This window comes from Elephantulus edwardii, unplaced genomic scaffold (genome assembly GCF_000299155.1).
Source record: "Elephantulus edwardii isolate Elephantulus edwardi_28Jun2011 unplaced genomic scaffold, EleEdw1.0 scaffold00012, whole genome shotgun sequence".
Taxonomy (NCBI): Eukaryota; Metazoa; Chordata; class Mammalia; order Macroscelidea; family Macroscelididae; genus Elephantulus; species Elephantulus edwardii.
In genome coordinates this window covers 9,791,879-9,814,836 of record NW_006399762.1, presented here as the reverse complement: position 1 = coordinate 9,814,836, position 22,958 = coordinate 9,791,879, and the positions used below count along the sequence as shown (strand labels likewise).

Here is a 22,958-nt window from a genome sequence, read left to right as displayed (position 1 = left end):
AGAATCTGCAAGGAATTGTGTTGCTTAAAAGTTGGGCAGTTTACTCCCATGCAGTCTATGTTGTTGTTGTTGTCGTTATGTGCCATCGAGTCACCTGCAACTCATGTTGTTTTGTTGTTGTTATGTGCTGTTGAGTCGCTTGTGACTCATAGCGACCCTATCTATGTACAACAGCTCTAAACTCTGCTCTGTCCTGTTCCAATCTCATTGTCTCCAACACACTCATCCCAATTGCTCAGTCACTGAGTCAATCCACCTCCCAGAGGGCCTTCTTCTCCTACGCCTGCCCTCCACCCTCCAAGCATGATGTCCTTCTCCAAGGACCGGTCCCTCCTTACAACATGACCAAAAGTATATCAGATGAAGTCTCAGAATCCTTGCCTCCAAGAAGCAGCCCGATTTAACCCTCTCCAGGATCAATCTGTTTGTTTTCCTAGCTGTCCATGGTACCCTCAGCACTCTTCTCCAACACCAAAGCTCAAAAGCATCAATTCTCCTTCTGTCCTTCCTCATCATTGTCCAGCTCTGTGATGCCTAATAAGTGATTGAAAAGACCATGGCCTGTGCCAGACACACCTTAGTCTACAGAGACACACCGTTGCTCTTCAGTACTTTAGAGAGCTCCCTAACAGCAGACTTTCCCATCACAGTACGTCTTTTAATTTCCTGACTGCTGGTGCCATGAGTGTTGATTGTGGAGCCAAGCAGACTAAAGCTATGAACAATCTCAGTCTCTTCACCATCCATCCTGATGCTGCCAATTGGTCCAGTGGTGAGCATCTTTGTCTTCTTGACATTGAGCCTCAATCCATATTGTAGGCTGCAGTCCCTGACCCTCAGCAGCAAGCTCTTCAGGTCCTCCTCAGTTTCAGCAAGCAGGGTTGTGTCATCTGCATAACGCATATTGTTGATAGATCTTCCACCAATCCTGATGCCACATTTCTCCTCATAGAGTCCAGCCTCCCAGATGATCTGTTCTGCATACAGGTTGAAAACGTATGGAGACAGGACACATCCCTGGCCTATGCTCTCATAGTGACCCTAAATATAATAGCTCTGAACCCTGCCCTATATTGAGCCAGTATCACTGATTCTGACACACATAACCCCATTACCCCAGTTACTATGTCAAGTCATCTCATCCAGGGTCTCCCTCTCCTGCACTGTCCTTCCATTCTTCCAAGCATGATGTTCTTCTCCAAGGTCTGGTCTCTCTACAAAATTCTTACCTCCAACAAAAAAATCTGTGAATCAGCTATGAGTCAGTTCTGACTCAAGCAATGAGAGAAAGAGATATATTATGATAGGAAGATGGTTTTTGTTATTGTTTTTGTATATCATTGAGTTGGAGTTGACCCATAGCTGACCCTCCAGTGGCTTTTCAGAAGCAGTAAATCACACAGAAGGAGGTTGCTCATCTTTCTCTCACAGAGCAAATGATGGATTCAAACCATGTACCTTTGTATTAGCAATGCAATTCCTTACCTCTAAAGTACCATCAATTTAACTAGGACTCATAGTAACCCTTTGAAAACAAGATTTTAACTTTATCCTTTCCTGTGCCTTCCTAGTGTTTTCTGTCCTAATTAAGCCCATTGTGGTAGTTGCTGTGTTAGTAAATTTTATTGACTGTCTTCCTCTCATTTGCTGACCCCTCTGCCTTTATGAGTATGATGTCTCTCTCCAGAAACAAGTTCCTCCTCAAAATGGACCACAAGTAAGTGAGGTAAAGCTGCATCAGGTTTGCCTTTAAGAAGCACTGTGGTTGAACTTCATTCAAGACAGGTTTTTTGGTTCTTTTTGGCAGTCCAGGAGAAACTGAATATCCTTCACCAACACCACAATTCAAAGGCATCAGTGCTTCTTCTGTCATCCTTATTGTCCCAATTTCAGACACATAGTTGAAAGTTGGGTGAAAACTCTTTGGTCATTTTTTTATTTCATTCACAATTGTGTGTTAATGGATTTGTCTCCTGGTTTAATGAAAAACCAGCTGGGCTGGAAGCCTCTTGTTTAAGTCAATCAGGACCTAGTGGGTGGTCCTTTGTATTCAAAAGTTAGTTGGGCCCTGTAAGTCTCAAGTTTGGCGGCTCACTGTGAACCAGTTGGTTTCTGGAGGGTAGGTTTTCCTGATTTAGTTGAAAGGCTGTTGTAAACTGTTTGGTAGGGTTTGTTTTGGTTTTTGGTGTTGTTTTTTTAAAATTTTTTCATAATCATTTATAAGTTGATTGGTTGCCTGGTTTAGTTAACAGTCAGCTGTAGACAGGAAGCCTCTTGTTTAAGTTAAAAAGAAAAAAGTTGGTTGAACCTTCAAACCTGTAACTCTCAGGACTAGTGTTAATTGATTATAAAGAACCTTCTTCTAAGTGGAACAGCACTGAGCTTAGTCTGTTGTACTGAGATAACTTGGGGTTACTGTGCCACTGCTGTGTCAAATATCCTAATAGTTACCCCTGGTGGACAGTGTTTGGTAAAGCTCCCAGATTAAGACAGGCTTGGAAGTAGGATTGGCATCCACTTTATAAACAACAGGCCTTTGGAAACACTATGAACATTAGAGAAAGGACGATAGTTTTAGAACAGGGTTCAGATCTTTTGATCATAGAATTGCTATGATTCCTCCTAGACTTGACAGCAACAACAGCAAGAGTAAGCAGTTGACTGTAAAATGTACAATGGATTATATAAGACACATATATAAAACTTAATAGTCTTAAATCTTTCTAAAAATAAGTATAAAGTTTAACTAAATTACATTGTCTTATATAAATTAGTCAATTTTTTTCTGTTAACAATTCTATCAATTTTAATCTCAGAGGGGCTGATAAAGACAAGATTGTCATAATAGTAAAATTTTTTCAAGAGGAAGTTTCATCTTGGTTTATTTGAAATCTTTAAGTTTTCAAGGATTTGTGTACTTTTATGAGATAGAAGATATGATGAGTATAGTAGTTCTCTTTTAGTAAGTAATGACCGTGTCCTTTGCAAAGCATTTGTTTTATGAATTCTCATTAAATCCTACAAGTTAGGAATTATGTTACCTTATTTTCTAAGTAAGGAATGGAGGTATAAAAGGATGAGGTCTCAACATAGTTTTTTATTAGGTGCCATTGAGTTGGGTACCACTTCTAACAACTCTGTGAACAGTAGATCTGATCCCTATCCTCTGCTGTGCCATCCTCACAGTCTCAGACACACCTAAGCACATTGCAACAGTGACTGTATCAAACCACCTCATTGAGCATCACCTTCTCTTTCACCATCCCTCCACCTTTGCAAACATGATGTCCCTCTCAAACAATGTCTCCCTGCAACATGCTCAAAGTATGTGAGACAAAGTTTATCATCTTTTCCTCCAACGAGTACTCTGACTATATTTTCTTCAAGACATGTAATTTTTGTCTATTGGATATTTAGTACACTTCTTCAACACCTCATTTAAAAGACATGAATACTTCGTCATATTTATTCACTGTCTAGTGTACGTTGCATTTAACTTAGCTTGTTGAATGTAACTAGCAATCTTAACCTTAGGTGAGTAAGAAAGAGTCCAACAAAAGTGCTTCAGAAAAATTGAATTTTTGTTGTGTGTTATTTCATTATTAATTGAATGGTAAGAGGAAGGCTAAATTCACTTACAATCACATTTTTAGGTTTTTTACAGATAAGTGTATTTCAGAAAAATCACTGAAAAACAATACACTTCATAAATTCCTAATGGAATAATTTAATGAATAAACAATATATTGCAAACTAAATTTCTAATTTTCAAAGATTCTTATTTTAACTTCCTTTTATCAGAGGATAACACTATGTACCTTCCGTTTATTTAGTATAAGAAACAGTGGGAATTTTAATTCTTTCATAATCATTCTTCAAATTAAAATTTTCCATTAACTTTTGACATTTCTTTCAATAACAAGATCATATTGTTACAGCCGATATTATTTCACACTAGAAAGTTGGTCAGACAATGATAGTTAAAAAGGACAGAATTTGGAACTACTAAAGGGGTTTATGAGGAGGAGTGTGGCATCAGGGTTGGAGGAAGACTCATTAACAACCTATGCTATGCAGATGACACAACCTTGCATGCTGAAACCGAAGAGGACCCTGAAGTGCTTGCTGCATAAGGTCAAGGACTATAGTCTTCAATATGAATTAAAGCTCAACATCAAGAAGACAAAGATTCTCACCACTGGGCCAATTGGCAGCACTGTAATTAAAGGAAGAGATTGAGGTTGTTAACAATTACAGCTTGCTCAGATCCACCATCAACACTCTTAATACCAGCAGTCAAGAAATCAAAAGATGAATTGCAATCGGAATATCTGCTGTCGTGGACCTCTCCAGAGTACTGAAGAGTAAAGATGTCGGTCTAGACACAGAGGTGCACCTAACCCATACTGTGGTCTTCTCAATTACTTGATATGCTTCAGAAAGTTAAACAGTGACTAAGGATGACAAAAGAAGAATAGATGCCTTTGAGTTGTGGTGAAGAGTCTTGAACATACCCTGGACTGTCAAGAAAACAAATCAGTCTGTCTTGGAGAGGGTGAAACCAAGGCTCTCCTTGGAGGCTAGAATTTTGAAGCTCTGCCTCACTTACTTTGGGCATGTGGCCAAGAGAGATCAGTCCTTAGAGAAGGACATCAAGCTTGAAAGGATGGACGGAGAACACGGGAGAGGAAGACCCCGAATTAGATGGATTGATACAATAACTGGGGCAATTGGGGTTGGTGTGTCAGAGTTAGTGAGACTGGCTCAGGGCAGGGAAGGGTTCAGAGCTGCTATATTAGGGTCGCTATACATCGCAGACAACTCAATGGTGCATAACAACAGTAACATACTATGACAGGTTTGGAAGCAGGAGTGGTATCCACTTCCTATGTAGCCTGCCTCCAGAAATTCTATGAACTTAGATAAATATTGATAGTGGTAGAGGGGCTTCAGGCCTTTTGTTCATAGAGTCTCTAAGAGCCATGCTCAACTCGAAGGCAATGAACAACATGAACAACAAAACTAAATTAGAATTCAAGTATTGCCCCAACCATCTCAGATATTTAGGACAAGTTATTTAATCTCCCCAAATATCAGTGTTTTTTATCTACAAAGTGTAATTAACACTGGCTTCTATTTAGTTAAGTTCTGAGAATTAAAATATGATATTTTCAAGCACTTAACCCTAATGTTTGACACCACTAAAGTTTTAATTGTAGTTGTGGTTGTGTTGCTGTTGTTGTTGTGTACCATAGATTCAGTACCAACCCATAACTGATCCTCCAGCTGGTTTTAAGAGTCAGTTAATCTCACAGAAGAAGATTACCCATCCTTCTTCAAAGCAGCTGGTGACTGTGAACTGCATGCCTTCAGGATTGTAGCACAACTTCTTATCAGGCCACCAGATATCCATTAATTAATTGTAGTTTTTAATAAAGTAGAAAATTCTCAGGGGGAAACACTGCTATTTTTGTCATTAGGTGCCTTCAAGTATTTAGATAGATACATAAACTCTTAACACACATCCTCATAAGCTTGGCATCAATTTTTGAAGCCTTAATGGCAGTCCCTGACACTGCTTAGAAGCCTAGAGAAGACAAGGTGACCTGGAAGTTCAGTTATTTACTTAAGATCATCCAGCATCCAGCTTTTGGATACTTGTTTAAAATGCTTCGTTATAGAAGCAAACAATGTAAGCTCCAAATAGATGCATCAGAATCACGTTCTTCTGCAAGAAGGCTGTGTTGCTGCTGGCCAAGAACATGATGCCAAGACTTTTTGAAGGTATATGGTAAATGACTCCGGAGAAACTGTTTACCTCACATCTAGGGAAATGTGTGGTTGTATTGTCTGAGGATAATTTTACAGAGATTAGAGACACACTACTTGCCAAGAAGCTGTCAGCTCCAACTCGTGCTGATGTCACTACCTAATGTAAGGTTACTGGACTGGGGCCCAAGAAAATCTCCTCCTTCCAGACAATGGTCGTTACTTATTAAGATACTCAGAAGCAGCACTGAAATCCTGTGTGATGTGCAAGCAGTTAAGACTGGAGACAAATGGAGAGCTGGTGACTCCATCCTGATGAGCATCTCATCCATTTTCCTTCAGGCTGATTAAGTAGTAGGTGTTTAACAAAGGTAGTATCTGTAATGTGAAGTCCTTGAAGTCACAGAGGAAACTGATTTCTGTAGTGTGTCTGAAGATTAGTTACCCTGCTGGAATGTCATAACACTGTACTATCATTAATGGACACAGGTGGGTACCGGCTTTCTCTGTGGAGGCTTATTACACCTTCTAATAGGCTGAAAAGGTCGAGATCTTCTTGGCTGTTCCATCTGCCTTTGAGGGTGCTTCTCTTGTGGCTATTACCGCTACTTCTGCTGTTCCTGCTGCTGTTTTTATGCTGGTCAAGTCTGGTGTTTTGAATACTCACCAAAAAGCAACCAGCTCAGCAAACTACTAAGATAATTTATAAACCAAGTAAATTAGGATTTACTTCTCTTTTAAAAACACACCCTTTTATAAAGAGAAATATATTATGATTTGCAGTAAATATTAAATAGTATAGCACAGTTTTATGACAATTTAAGAAATTGTCCTTAAAAGTAGGAATTTAATTCTAGCCCTTCTTCCACAAATTCTGACAAAGGCGGACAAAGTGGAGGAGTAAAGGGTGGGATTTCAGCCATAAGCAAGTATATTTCAGCTGGTTTTCAATTTATTATTTAAAACAAAAAGCAACAAATAATCATTCTCAATAGCATTAATTATGATATAAAAACATTCTCAAAGTGAGATTAAAAGAAATTAGACAAAACAGATCTGAAAAGGAAAAAAGGAAATAAGAAATAGTGTTCTTACTATGAATAGAGATAAATGGCATAGTGTATTTACATCATCTGTTTAACACTTACACGATTCAAATAAACAAATGCTTTAATCACAGATTTCACCATGATATAGAGAAAAGGGGGCAGGGGAACACTGTACCATCTCTCTATAAAGAACTTTCAGATTCTTTTTTCTGTTCTGATAAGCAAGCATTGAACAGAGACGACCAGAAAAACGGATAAAGGAATGACATGAAGAAAGATGAAGGTAAAGATAGGAAATGCAGGTATAGAAAATAAAGATGAAAAGCAGTATGGGGAATGACTTTTCAGAAACTGAGAACTCTACTCTGCTTATGTACATATTACAGGAAGAGTACGCATCAGGAATTAAGTGATTGCTTTGATCACCTTCTCAGGAGACTTCTGCCTGGTTTCATTTTTTTGTTCGTTTGTTTGTTGTATGTGTGTGTTTTTAAATTTATTTTTTTATTTTATTCTGATTTGCTTACAAAGTTTGAATACATTGTTTTTCACAAAAGATCCTTCCTATTTCCTTCATCCTACTCACCTATCAAATTGTGTAACTCTATGAGTAATACCCTCCCTTCCCCCACCCATCCACACTCTCTATTTCTAACCTCCCCTCTGCCTTGGATCCTTATACTCATTCTACAATAATGGTTTCATACAATATTTGTCCTTGTGGGACTGAGTTAGTTCACTCAGCATAATTCTCTCTAGTCCCTCCCAAGTTAGGTAGTAATTTACAAAATCATTGCTCCTGCATGCTGCATAGTATTCCATTGTATAAATGTACTACAACTTCTCAATCCACTCATTTGTGGTTGGACGTCTGGGCTGTTTCCATGTTCTTGCGATGGTGAATACTGCTGCTATGACTATTGGTGTTCAAGTTTCCATTTGTTTGGTTTTTATTTTACACTGATTGACTTAGAAAGTTAGTGTACGTTATTTTTCACACTATATCTGTTCCCTCCCCGTTACTCATGTCTCCTGTCACCCCAATCTGCTGGTCTCATTTTGGGCATGTAAGATCGTAACAACTTGGTCTTACTGCAAAACTATAATTCCTCCTAATATGATATCTTGTCAGACACACAATTTTAAGTAATAGAAGAATATCTTGCATTTGAATCACTCACTGCTGTTGAGTCAGAACTAACTTATAGCTGACCTTCCATTGGATATGCGAGGCTATAAAGCACACTTATCTAGATACACAGTTTAAATATATTGAAATATCCAAATAAATGAAATTTCTGACTCCAAAGACTAGTTATCCCACTATATTGTGGCAACAAGAGTATATAATAGAGAATAATGAGAGGTCTAAACATAATAGATTTTATATTTTCCATTAGAAAGGAAATCTGTTATGTTTAAACTTCTTTTAATTCTCTATATATTTCCTAGGAAGTATAAAATCCATTATGTTTAGACTTCTCTTAATTCTCTATTGTATATTCATGTTGCCACAGTATAATGGGATAACTAGTCTCTAGCATCAGAAATTTTCATTTATTTGGATATTTCAATATATTTGAACTGTTTTTCTAAACAAGTGTGATTCTCACCATCAAGAAAACAAAGATTCTCACCACTGGGCACACTGGCAGCAAGATGATAGATGGTGAAGAGATTGAGATTGTAGACAGCTTCAGTATGCTTGGCTTTATAATCAACAATCTTGATACCGGCAGCCAGGAAATTAAAAGATTAATTGTATTGGGAAAGTCTGCTGTCAGAGACCTCTCCAAAGTACTGAAGAGCAACGATGTCAGTCTGGAAACTAAGGTGTGCATGATACAGGTTATGGTCTTTGCAAGTACTTGCTATGCATCAGAGGGCTGGACAGTGACGAGGGATGATAGAAGGAGAGTTGATGCCTTTGAGCTGTTGTGCTGGAGAAGTGAATGGAATATACCAAGGATTGCTAGGAGGATAAACAAGTTTGTCCTGGAGAGGGTGAAGCTGGGCTGCTCCTTGGAGGCAAGGATTCTGAAACTTTGACATAATTTTTACACGTTGCAAGGCAGGATCAGTCCTTGGAGAGGGACATCTTGCCTGGGGGGGTGCAGGAGAGGAAGGACCTCCATGAGATGTATTGATTCAGTCACTGGGGTAATGGGGATAGATGTGTTGGAGACAATAAGATTGGCAAGGGATAGAATAGGGTTTAAGGCTGTTGTACATAGGGTCACTGTGAGACACAGGTGACGTCACGGCACATAACAACAACCTTTCTAAAGAAGGGAGAAGCATTTGTTTTTGTTGTTGTAGTTGTTTCATATCATCAGTATGCTTTAGCAGATGATAGTGAAATTTGGAACTGCCATAATTGAAAAATTATGTTATTTGACGCATTGCACATCATGCAATTCCTGTTTCCTGTATACAGTGGAATGATTGTGAAGCCTCCTACTAAATACTTCAGCAAATCTCTTTCATTGTCCAATAAATCAAGAGACCTAATTATTTTCCTGTCATTAGGATTTGCCTGCCTTCTCTGGGAAAATTGAATGAGAGAATAGTTGCTGTTTATGTTGACTAGGAGCGATCCTGTGTACCACAGACCTAAACCCTGCTCTATCCTATGCCAAACTTATTATCTCAGATACACCTATCCCCATAACCACATTAACTGAATCAGTCCATCTCATCCAGGGTCTTCCTCTCTTGAGCTGTCCCTCCACCCTCCCAAGCATATGACGTCCCTCTCCAATTACTGGTGCCTCCTTGCAACATGTCCAAAGTATGTCAGATGAAACTAGAATCCTTGCCTCCAAGGAGCAGCCTGTTTTCATCTTCTCTAGGATGAACGTTTTTGTTCTCCTAGCAGTCTGTAGTATATCCAATAATCTGAAGCACCGTAGCTCAAAAGCATTAATTCGCCTTCTATCATCCCTAGTCCTTGTCCAGGTTGCATAGCACATAATTGCAAAGGTTATGGCCTGCATCAGTTACACCCTAATCTCCAGACTGACATCATTGCTCTTTAGTACTTTGGAGAGGTCTTTGATGGCAGATTTTCCCAGTGCGATTTATCTTTGAATTTCCTGGCTACTGGTTCCAAGCATGTGGATTGTAAAGCCAAATTAAAGCTGTTAATAATAGGAATTGGCATTATTGCCTGGCCCAAGACAGCCTTCTATCCACAGTCTTTAAACTGAAGAATACTACAACAACCAGTTACATATGAGCTGGCTTTGAAAATGTAAGAATAGATTTTTCGAAAAGAAACAGAAGGGAATAATGTGCAGACTCTTCTGCTTTAGTTTATTGGATTCAGTGTTGTGGCTTTGTGGCTGAAATATAAATGTGGTTACATAATTTTGTGGTGATTTATGTCATATGAAGGTATGCCAAGAAAGAAACAAGAACTAGATATTGTCCAACATTGCATATGAAGCAACTGAAAATACTGAAGTTTAGATCACCCACTCCTTAGTTTTTAAACAAGTGTTTATATACTCTTTTGAGCTTTATAGAGATCCATTGGAGAAATGAAACAAACCTAGGTGTGAAAAATGATGGGAACAAGAACAGGGCTGACACCTAAGAAAATGGAAATTTGCTAGTGGATGGAGTAAGGGTGTACTGACAAGAACTTGAGAAAAAGGACAACTATGATTGTTTTACTATGACTTACCACTTTTCAGCTTCTTCTCTCTATCCATCACTCCCCCCCATTTTTAAAATTTTATTTTGTGTTGGTTTGTTTAAAAAGTTTATATACATTGTGTCTCACACTATTCTTCATTCACATTATGTTTTATATGATCATTCCCATGCATTGTTGTTGTTGCTGTTATGTGCCGTCGAGTTGCTTGTGACTCATAGCGACCCTCTGTACAACAGTCTGAACGCTGCTTTGTCCTGTGCCAATCTCACTGTCTCTGTCACTCCCATCCTGATTACTCTAGTCACTGAGTCAATCCACCTCATAGAGGGCCCTTCCCCTCCTGCACTGTCCCTCCACCCTCCTAAGCATGATGTCCCTCTACAAGGACCAGTCTCTCCTTACAAAATGTCCAGAGTATGTTAGATAGAGCATCCTTGCCTCCAAGGAGCCACCCGGTTTAACCCTCTCCAGGATGAATCTGTTTGTTTTCCTAGCAGTCCATGGTATTCTCAATACTCTTCTCCAGCACCACAGCTCAAAGGCATCAATTGTCCTTCTATCCTCTTTAGTCACTGTTCAACTCTCTGATACATAACAAGTGATTGCAAAGACCATGGCCTGTATAGACGCACCTTAGTCTCCAGAGAGACACCATTGCTCTTCAGAACTTTGGAGAGGTCCCTAACATCCTACTTTCCCATGGCAATACATCTTTTAATTTCTGGGCTGCTGGTGCCAAGGGTGTTTACCCTGGAGCCAAGCAAACTAAAGCTGTGTACAATCTCAATCGCTTTACCATCCATCCTGATGCTCCCAGTTGGTCCAGTGGTGAGAATCTTTGTCTTCTTGACATTGAGCCTCAATCCATATTGAAGGCTGCAGACCTTGACCCTCTTCAGCAAGCGCCTCAGGTCCTGTTCAGTTTCAGCAAGCAGGGTTGTATCATCTGCGTAATGCAGATTGTTGATTGATCTTCCACCAATCTTGACCCCAAATCTCCTCATGCGTTACTTTTCATAAAATTAATCACTATTGGACCTTGCCTATCATTGCCCTGTCTTTTCAGGTCTCTGCCAGATCCTTCCCATTTATTTCACAACCCACCCTCCACCCACCAAATTGTGAAACCCTGTGGTTTTACCCCTACCCATTCTTACCCCTTTGCTCCCATCAATTCCCAGCCTCGACTCCTCATGTATGTTTTAGTAGTTATTATTCTGTTTTTACAATAATGACCATATACAGTATTTGTCATTGTGATTGATTTAGTTCACTCAGCATAATGCTCTCCTGTATCTCCCAATTTATGTAGCTCTTTTTCCAAATCATTGCTCCTGAGTGCTGTGTAGTCTTCTATTATGTGAAAGTACCAGTTTCTCAATCCATTCAATTGTGGTTGGATGTCTGGGCTGTTTCTATGTTCTCACAATTGTGAATAACACTACTATGAACAGTGGTGTACAAATCTGCATTTTGTGAAGTTTTCAGCACCTGGGTTTTTTTGTTGTTTCGTTTGTTTGGTTTTGGTTTTTTCTTTTTTTTTTTTTTTAGTAGCAGTAGTTTGCCAACCTCTCTTAAGAATCACCGCTGAGTGGACTTGAACATCCAGCCTTTTGCTTAGCGTGTTAACTGTGTAGGGACTCTATGCATGCCTTCATTTCCTCCAAATAGGCTCTTCTCAAATCTAAGAGTAAACTCTTTTCAAATCTAAAATAAAATTAAAGAACACAAATAAAGGACTATATGATTATAAATTATGACTGTATACGCAAACATGGCAAAATTAATTTCTATTGGCCTATAACACACATTTCACTCATTGTATCATTATTTTTTTCTATTCATCTCATATTTTCTAAAAACAATATGTTTCCTTGAATTATCCAGTAGAGTGTAATGGTCTGTTCAAAATGACAATGTGCAATGATACTGAAAGTTAAAGCTCTAATGTCCTGGGGGGAAGGTGGTTATGCATTTCCTTATCTCATTGATTTTATATTCATTTCTCATGTTTAATAACAGTTTTTAAAAAGATACTCTTCTCTGGTTGTTCTCCAACCAGCAGATTTTCCTTGGCTACATTTTATGTTCAAAATCTGATAGATATTTATAATGATGTATGTGGTGTATTTTAAGTGCACAGAGAAGAGTAGATAGGTAACTAACAGAATTAGTTGAATAACCTACTTTTTTTTCCCTCCTGAAGGAACTGAAGATGAAGATGAAGGAGATGACTGTCTATTGGGGTCTGTTGATGAGTTCTGGTGGTTTCCTCATATGTGGAGCCATATGCAGCCCCACCTTTTCCATAATGAGTCATCATTGGTGGAACAGATGATTCTCAATAAAAAATTTGCCTTGGTAAGTAACTTATCTTGACAATTACATTTAACTAAGATAAAGATTCTATATTGAAAACTACTACAGATTCTTATTAGCATTTTTAAATGGGCCTTTCCCCGCCTATGAGATCCTAGAGAAGATCTTCATAATACAATATTGAATTGGTAGTGTTTGCATATCACTGTGTTTGATGTTTCAAGGGGCTTTATTTTATAACCACCTTAACAAGTCACTCACAACACTCAGTCACATGGCGTGCTCATCAGAGCTCCTAAAACATGGCTTCCCTAATATTTTTATTGGTTTGCAAACAAGAACTCATATACATTGTGATATGTGCATGTATATTATGTTTCATATATATTGTTAAATGAAATAATCTTTGATTTACATTGTTTTATTCATGTATACTGTGTTTTATACAATCATTCATAGACATGGTATTTTTATAGTTAATTACTGTTGCTTTATGTCTGTCATTACCTGGTCTTTTCAAATCCCCTTTGAACCTTTCCTATTCCTTCACCCTCCATCTGCTCTCTAACTTCTGCTGTCCTAGTGAGTCCTCTCCTTCCTGTTTTTACACTTCATTCTCCCTTAACCCCTTTACCCTTTGAGCATTTATACACACCTTGCTCAGTTTCTTTTCTTCATTTACAGTAATGGCCTTATGCAACATTTGTCCTTATGAGACTGAGTTAACTCAGCATAATGATCTCTAGATTTGCCCATGTCATATAGTATTTTATGTAATGATTGTGTTTGTAGTTACATAGTATTCCGTTGTATGATTGCACCACAATTTCCCCATTTTTGAGACAAATTTCTCACTCATTTATTGATTGGCATTGGGTTGTTTCCATTTTCTTACTATTGTAAATAACACTACCATGAACATAGGTGTACATATCTTCATTCTTTGTCTCAGTTTTAATTTCCATGTGGTATTTTCTTAGCACTGGATATCTGGGTCTTATTCTGTGTTAAGCTTTTTGAGTAAATGCCAAATTGTCTTCCAGAGTTGTTGTACCAGATGTAATTAATCCCACCAGCAATGCAAGAGAGTTCTAGTTTCTCTACGTCTTCACCAACATTTATTATTTATTGTTTACCGTTGTGTTAACTTTGCCACACCTACTTGTATAAGATGGTAACTCAATGCTGTTTGATATGCATTTTTCTCTTTCTCTGGTTGAACATTTCTTCATGTGTCTATTGACCATCTGAATGCCTTTGTAATAAGTCTTTCATGTCTTTTGCCCATTTTTTTATTGAGATATCAGTATTTTTCTTGTCAAAACCCTCTAATAGTCTGTAAATGTTCATCATGAGACCCTTGCCAAAATGTCATTGGGAAATGTTGGGTTGTTGTTTGTTTTTTTTCTGATTTGTAGGCATTCTTTTTAACCTAATGGGAAAAGTTTTCAATGCACACAGAGACTTGATTTTTAGAAGGCCTTATTCATAAATTTATCCTTTCCTGATTGTGCATTTCTGGCTATATTTGCAAGCTCATTTATGCCATAGACAAGGGCTTCTAAGTTTGGGCACATTTTCTCTCTTATGATCCTTATAGTTTTAACTTTTATTGTTAGCTGTCTAATGCACTTTGAATTGATTGTTGTGTATGGTATGATATGTGGCTTTTGTTTCAGTTTTTCGCACATAGATGTTCCATTTTTCCAACTTTGTTGAAGAGGTTGTTGTTTCCCTATTTTATAGGTTTTGTTTCCTTGTCAAATACTGGCTTCTGTCTTGCAGGAGCTTTCTGCAGCACTGGGGAGACAGAAGTGTGCACACAAAACAATTACCCAGTAAAATGATATATTCTGCTAAAATGAATAGTACTGATACAAACCCACAGTTCAGAGAGATAAGTGACATTGGCAGTGGCCAGATAAATATTCCAGTGGAAATAGGATTTTAGATTTACACTGAAATAAGAATGAGATTTAGGTGTCAAGATGAATTGGGGTGAAATGAGGCTGAGGAAAAAGACCAGTAAAGAGATCATAGCATGCCTTCAGCCTGAAGTACTGAATGTTGACTAAACCTGAGAAAGTAATGGAAACAAAAAGAAAACCATTTCAAAGATATTGCAAAAAAATAAATGCTATCAGATTGGCAATTTAATTTTCCTGAAGCAAACTACACTGTTTGCTGCTAAAGAATTTATGACTCAGGAGAGAGAAATTAGCAGTAAAAATACTGGTAAATACAGTGTGAAGGAAAATATGCTTTTAATCATTGCAGAAGAGATGCAGTGATTAACAAGTCAATACAGGGAGTACCTTGAGGACAGGAATTATATTCTGTCCATCATGATATCACATGAAAGAGAGATAGTGCTGGTTCTGTGCAAAGAATTCTCACTTTCTACCCAAAAACTCTGGGTTTCATTCTAGGCCAATGTCCCTCATACATAACCATTATCCTTTTCTCATTAGAGGCTTTCAATTTGCTTTGCCATTGAACAGCTTTCAGTGGAGCATCTAGACTAATAATAGTCTCGAAGAAAGACTTGGAAATCTATTAAGTCAGTGAAAACGATATAAACTACATTGTTCTTACTCACAACTAAATATGAGGATGTCACAGGACTGAGCAATTTCTTTTTGTAATATGTAGAGTCTCTGTGACCAGTCGTATTACTGTGGACTAGTCTGCTACCAGGGACCTCTCCAAAATGGTTTACTCGGGCCATGGTCTTTTCCGTCACTTGCTGTGCATCTGAGAGCTGGACAGTGAATAAGGATGATGGAAAAATCAATGCCTTTGAGTTGTGGTGTTGGAGGAGAGTATCGAATATCCCATGGACTGCCGAAAGAACAAAATACATATGTCTTGGAGAGGGTGCAGCCAGAGTGCTCCTTAAAGGGAAGGATGGTGATCTTTATTTCTCATACTTGGGACATGTTAAGAGAGGTTTTCATTGGAAAGGGATATCATGTTTGGAAAGGTAGAAGGATGGTGAAAGAGGACACTCAACCAGATGAGTTGACACAGCAATGGACTCAAATATGTCAGAGATTGTGAAGATGGCACAGGATAGAACAGGGTTCAAACCTCTGGTTCATAGGGTCACTATGAGTTGTGTTCAACTCAACAGCATCTAATAACAGCATAGAAAACATTGAATAAATACTTACAGCATTGTTGTTAAGTGCTTTGGAGTGAGAACCAACACACAGCTGACTCTCTGGTAAGTTTTCAGAAGCACTTAATCACGTGAGAGGAGACTGAGCATATCTCTCCTGTGGAGCAGCTGGTGGATTTGAACCTGTGCATTTGGGTTGGCAGTGCAACTCCTTACTACTAAGCCACCAGAGCTTAAGCCAGATGAAAACATGAGCTTATGGCATAAGACAGCATAAGTGAGTGCTCCAGAAGGAATTGAAATGTGATATCTCTTGGTTTATTACTGTATTATTTTTTGTTATTTGTAAATCTCAAAACTGATTTTACAGTGTCCACTGATGATATAATTAATAAACCCTGAACGGCAAAATCACTTTTATAAACCACTCCTTTTATCTGTAAACTTAATCTAGTGTGCAAAAATAAATTGAAATATACTACACTGATTAGTTTAGATATAATTTGGAGAAACTCTAAAAATGTATTTTCATACTCTCGACATATAGAAAATATTTTGCCACAGATCTAAAGCTCTCATTCATAACCAGTTGCAATTTATTTAGAAATTAAGCAAAATATGGCCAATTTTTACATTTTCCAAATAACAGTATTTCCCCCAGTAACAGTATGGGTGAAAATGTAATCTTTCTTCTCACATACTTCCCTTTAACATATATTTTACTCTAAAATGGCACAAAAAGCTAGTGCAGAAAGTCAATAGAGAGGGTTGTCTATTCCCCATGGCTGGCCACTCAGCCATGTAATATTTAGCCGGTATGAATTCCAGAGAGAACTGATGCCCACTCACCTGCAGTAGTTTCTACATAAATGACTGGAGCTGAGAGGCTTGGGTGGTTGATCTGTATCATATACAGCAATTTACTATATGTATATGATAAAGAGTTAGAATATATAAACTTACTGGGGTTTTTCACGCAAAAAAGTTAAAAAATTGAGTATTTTGTGGGTAACGTCAGGAACTTGGGCTTGTCTTTTAATTCTAGTCAACTCCCCTACACAGAGATACAGTTTCAAGTGCACTTTTGGAATGCATTGATAGTTCATTAAGAAAACAAGAATAGTAGGACTACTCTGTACTGCTCTGGTGGAAAGATCTTGGCAATATTTTCAAAGCCTGTATTAGAGAATCAGCATTTTCTCCCAAAAAAATAAAGAGAAATAGTAGATAGCGTGCAACATTGGGTGATCATTGCCACAATTTCTAATAGAGACCACTAAAATCCTTATCTCAATGCAGCCAACATTAATTCTGTCAGCTTCAGGAGGCTTAAGTGTGCTGATGCTTGCAGTGACAATCAGTGAGAAAGGATGAGGGAGAAAAAAACATTGATGTTAATAATCAGCAATCAGTGAAGAAAAAAGTAATGCTTTGTCATTTCCTCTTAAATCTGCAGATTTTTGTCTTACATCTACTGGAAAATATTGTATGGAAAAAAAATATGTACATAAATTGAGTAAAAGATAAGCAGTAAATGATTAAGAAGAAAAAAAGAATCCAACAAACCCACAAGTACTATAAAATAATATTGCATCAAGTCAAGTTTAATCATAATTATCCATATTAAAGCCAAACAATGGCCGGAATAATGAGTATTCATAAATATGTGAGCTTATAACCTATATGTAAAACTATTTCAAAGGTTTGAAAGTACATTTATGAGTGCAGACATGGACAGGAGTTATTGTTATGTGCTGTCGAGTCACCTGCGACTCATAGCGACCTTATATGTACAACAGCCGTAAACCCTGCTCTATCCTGTGCCAATCGCACTGTCTCCGACACACCCACCTTCGTTACTCCAGTAACTAGATCAATCCATCTCATAAAGGGTCTTCCTCTCCTTTGTTGTCCCTCCACCCTCCCTAGCATGATGTCCTTCTCCAGGGACTGGTAAGTATGTCAGACAAAGCTTCAGAATCCTTGCCTCCAAGGAGCAGCCTGGTTTAACCTCTCTATGACGAATCGGTTCTTTCTCTTAGCAGTCCGTGGTATATTCTATACTCTTCTCTAAAACCATAGTTCAAAGGCATCAATTCTCCTTCTATCCCCCCAGTCATTCTCCAGCTCTCTGACGCATAGCAAGTGATTGCAAAGACCATGGCCTGTATCAGGCAGATCTTAGTTTCCAGAGTGACAGCATTGCTCTTCAGTACTTTAGAGAGGTCTCTAACAGCAGAATTTCCCACCGCAATAAGTCTTTTAATTTCCGGGCATAAGAATTACAGGCTTTTAAAAAAAATGAATCAATCCTTATTTATCTAGGAAGGAACTCTGGTAGCCTAGTGATAAGAAGCTGTACTACCAACCAGAAGGCATGCAGTTTGAATCCACGAGCTGCTACAGTGGATGAAGATAGGCAGTTTCCTCCCATTCAATTTACTGCCTCTGAAAACCTGCTGGAGGGTCAGCTATGTATTAGTTACAACTCGATAGTCCATAATGATAACAACATTACTATAATGGAAATATACATGGGTAACTTTAACAAACACATTTCTTTTCTCACAGTTGAGAAGGAAGCTAGAAGTCTGAATTGAAGGGGCCAGATTAGAGATAAGACTTTCTCTTTGTTCACTCCAAGGAAAGGTCTTTTATCACTTTTCAGCATCTCTTCCTTGATTCCTTGGTGATCTTTATGGTGCCAGGGCATCTATCTATGACCATCTCTGCTTTATCCCTTAGTCTGTTTTGTGTATCTGTAAAGAGATTGCTTTGTGACACACATTACACTAATTCTGACACATTAACATGACAAAAATATCTATCCTGATAATAGTATTATAACCATAGGTATAGGCACACTCCATCTAGTCAGAACTTATTCATAGCTGACACTCCAACAAATTTTCAGATGCTATACCAATTGGCAGCATCAGGATGGATGGCGAAGAGATTGAGATTGTTCACAGCTTCAGTTTGCTCGGCTCCACTGTCAACACTCTTGGCACCAGCAGCCAGGAGATACAAAAACATATTGCAATGGGAAAGTCTGCTCTTAGGGACCTCTCTAAAGTACTCAAGAGCGGAGGTGTGTCTCTGGAGACTAAGATGTGTCTGATACAGGCCATGGTCTTTGGAATCACTTGTTATGCATCAGAGAGTTGGACATTGACTAGGGAGGATAGAAGGAGAATTGATGCCTTTGAGCTGTGGTGCTGGAGAAGAGTATTGAATGTACCCTGAACTGCCAAGAAAACAAACAGATTCATCCTGTACAGGGTTAAACCAGGCTACTCCTTGGAAGCCAGGATTCTGGGGCTTCATCTGACATACTTTGGACATGTTGTAAAGAGGGACAGGTCCTTAGAGAGGGACATCATGCTTGAGAGGGTAGACGGACAGTGCAGGAGCGGAAGATCCTCTATAAGATGGATTGATTGAGTAGCTGGGGTAATCGGGGTGGCTCTGTCAGAGACAGTGCAATTGGCACAAAATAGAGCAGGGTTTAGGGCTGTTGTACATAGGATCGCTATGAGTCGCAAACGACTCGACGGCACGTAACAACAACAACATAAATGGCACAGAAGATTGCTCAGCTTTTCTCATGCAGAGTGGCTGCTGGATTCAATCCCAGAAAGGCTTCACCTTTGGGCTAGCAGTGTAACTAAATACCTATCAACTTGGCTACCAAAACTCTCTACACTTAAGTTGTTGCTATTTGCCATTGACTTGGAATCGACCTGTAGCAGATCCTCCAACAGGTTTTCAGAGGCAGTAAATCACACAGGAGGAAATTGCCCATCCTTCTCGTTCATGGCAGGTGGTGGATTCAAATCAAATGCCTTTGAGATTACAGTGCAGCTTCTTAGTACAGGCATGTTGTTGTTGGATGCTGTCGAGTCAAGTACAATTCATAGCAACTCTATGAGCATCTGATCTGAACCTTGTTATCATGTGCCATCTTCACAATCTCTGACACACTCAAGCCCGTTGCCACATTAACTGTGTCAATACACTTGATTGAGGGTTTTCCCATCCTTTACCATCCTTCCACCTTTCCAAGCATGCTGTTCCTCTACAAAGACTAACCTGTCCTAGCAAAATACCCAAATAACTTGAGATTAATCTTCATCATCTTTGCCTCCAAGGGGCACTCTGCTCCAAGTCATATCTATTTGTTCTTTTGGAAATCCATGGGATCTTCAGCACTGTTCTCCAACATCACAATTCAAAAATGTCAGTGTTTTTTCCTGTCATTCTTGTTTATTGTTCAACTCTCAGATGAATACCAAGTGATTTAAAAGGTCATGGCCTGAATCAGACGCATCTTAATCTTGTTCAGTGCTCTTCTCCAGCACCACAGCTCAAAAGCATCAGTTCATTTTTGTCATCATTATTCGTTGTCCAACTCTAAGATGCATAGCTAGTATTCAGAAAGACTGTAGCCTGAGTCAGACACTTCTTAGTCTTCAAACTGATATCACTGTTCCCCAATACTTTGGAAAGATCCCTAACTGCAGATTTTCCCAGTGCAATGCGTGTCCTTATTTCCTGACTGGTGATATTAAGGGTGTTAATTATTACTCCAAGCAAGATGAAGCTGTGGAAAGTTTCAGTCTCTTCTCCATCCATCATGACGCTGCCTATTGGTCCAGTAGTAAGAATCTTTCTTTTCCTGACAGTGAGATGCAATCCATCCCATAGGCTGCATTCCTTGATCTTCTGCAGTAAGTACTTCAAGTCCTCCTCACTTTCAGAAAGCAAGGTATGTCATTTGCATAACATAGGTTGTAGATGAGTCGCCCTGCAATCCTGATTCCACTCTCCTTTTCGTAGAATCCAGGTTCTCAGATAATTTGTTGAGCATACAGATTGAATAGGTATAGAGAGAACATTGTTCTAAGTGATGCAGCTCTTGTCAGTTTGCTGTAGTAAGATTACTTGAGATTGGCTGTGGTACTGATATCTTTGCCACTGGGTGTCAAATGTTAAAAGGATTTCCCATTATGGACAGATTGGTGGTGCTCCCTGATTAAGACAGACTAAGAAACAGGATGGGCCGTCCACTTGATTAGTAACAGACTTTTGAAAACTCTATGAACACTAAACAGAGAGGATAGTTAATGTAATGTAGTGGTAGAGCCCAGATTGAGAGTCAGTTGAAATGAGGAAAATAAATAAATAACAAACATCATTGTAACATGGAATGTGTGTGGCTTGAATGCTGAAAAACTGGGAATTGTTAAAAATGAAATGGAACGCGTGAGTATCGACATACTAGGCATTAGTGAGATGCAGTGGACCAGGGTTGGCCATGTTGAATCAGATAATCAAAAGGTATACTATGCAGGGAATGAAAAAAAAGAGGAAGAATAGTGTTATATTCATAGTAAAAAAAGTATTTATTATGGATCCAAGTAATAAGAAGTCATTGACATTCTCAATCCTTTTCCCATCTGTCAGGTTTAGGAGTTACTACAGGTGTATTGTTGTTGGTAAATGCTGTGGAGTCACCTGCGACTCATAATGACCCTACGTACAATAGCTCTGTTTCTTGCTCTATCCTGAGGCTATCTCATTGTCTCCAACATACCTAATCCCATTTGTCCAGTCACTGAGTCAATCCATTTCATCCTGGGTCTTCTTCTCCTGCACTGTCCCTCCACCCTTCCAAGCATGATGTCCTTCTTCATGGACTGGTCACTCCTTGCCACATGTCCAAAATATGTGAGACAGAGCTTCAAAATCCATGCCTCGAAGAAGCACCTTGGTTTCACCCTTTCCAGGCCAGACCTGTTTGTTCTCCTGGCAGTTCATGGTATGTTCAACACTCTTCTATAACACAACTCAAAGGCATCAGTTCTTCTTCTTTCATCCTTAGTCATTGTCCAGCTCTCTGACACATAGCAAATAATTGCAAAGACTGTGGCCTGGATCAGGTACACCTTAGTCTACAGACTAACATTGTTACTCTTAGTTAGTATTTAACTATAACCAATAAAATGTACCATGAGTTGAGAAACAGATTCCAAATCATAATACAATTCTTAACCCAACTCTAGTGTCTAGCAAATAACATTTAAAAGTGCCATTTCTAAATTACAGATTGACACCCTAAATTACACACCTGGACTATCATGACAGTATTTTTCCCAACATTTGAGAAAATATGTAGCAGGAGACTTTTGCTAGGAGAAAACAGCCAAGAAAATAGATTTAATCAAGGATAGATCGCCAATTATAATTAGTAGTATAAATGCATGTACCCATACACACTCATACCTACAGCCACACACATGTAATCCATTGCTATCAAGTTGATTTTGTTGTGAAGAGACTCTATAAAACAAGTACAGCTCCCTTAAAGCCCTTATCTTTGCAGAAGCAGATTGCCTATCTTGCAGAGGACTGATGGCTTCAAACTGCTAATATTTTGGTTATATATGTATTTGTCAGGCTCACACAAGATGAATTGACATGGTGACTGTAACAATAGTTTTGACCTATACATATACCATATATGAACACATATTAGGGGACTCTTGTGGCCTAGTGATAGGAAGCTTCACTGCAATCCCAAAGGCACATGTATTTTAATTTTAAGTGAATTGTGTTTTCCAGACTTTTCTCTTAACCTCCCAACCCATTTTCTCACATACTAAGTGTAAATTTATTTTATGCTTCATAATCCACGGGGACACTTAACAATCCTACTAATGCAAGAGAATAGAAAACAAGAAAGAAGGGTGAAATCAAGTTACTCCTGAGGTTTTCTAAAACAGACATTCTTTCAAAAATATTTGGAAAGGAGTCAGACAATACAATCTGAGAAACTTCCCTCATGACTGATTATTGTTTCCCAATCACATGTTATGCATCAGAGAGTTGGACAATGACCAAGGAGGATAGAAGGAGAATTGATGCCTTTGAGCTGTGGTGCTCGAGAAGAGTATTGAGAATACCATGGACTGCTAGGAAAACAAACAGATTTGTCCTGGAAAGGGTTAAACCGGGTGGCTCCTTGGAGGCAAGGATT

At 38.6% G+C, this 22,958-nt stretch overlaps 1 protein-coding gene across 1 annotated transcript in view; it reads left to right on the top strand.

The window, feature by feature from the left end:
- NDST3 (N-deacetylase/N-sulfotransferase (heparan glucosaminyl) 3) overlaps window positions 1–22,958 on the top strand; it is a 380,811-nt gene that overhangs the window by 156,843 nt on the left and 201,010 nt on the right. Inside the window, exon 4 of the mRNA XM_006881068.1 lies at window positions 12,686–12,840. Within this exon, the coding sequence (XP_006881130.1) occupies window positions 12,686–12,840 (155 nt within the window). The remainder of the gene's footprint in view (window positions 1–12,685; window positions 12,841–22,958) is intronic.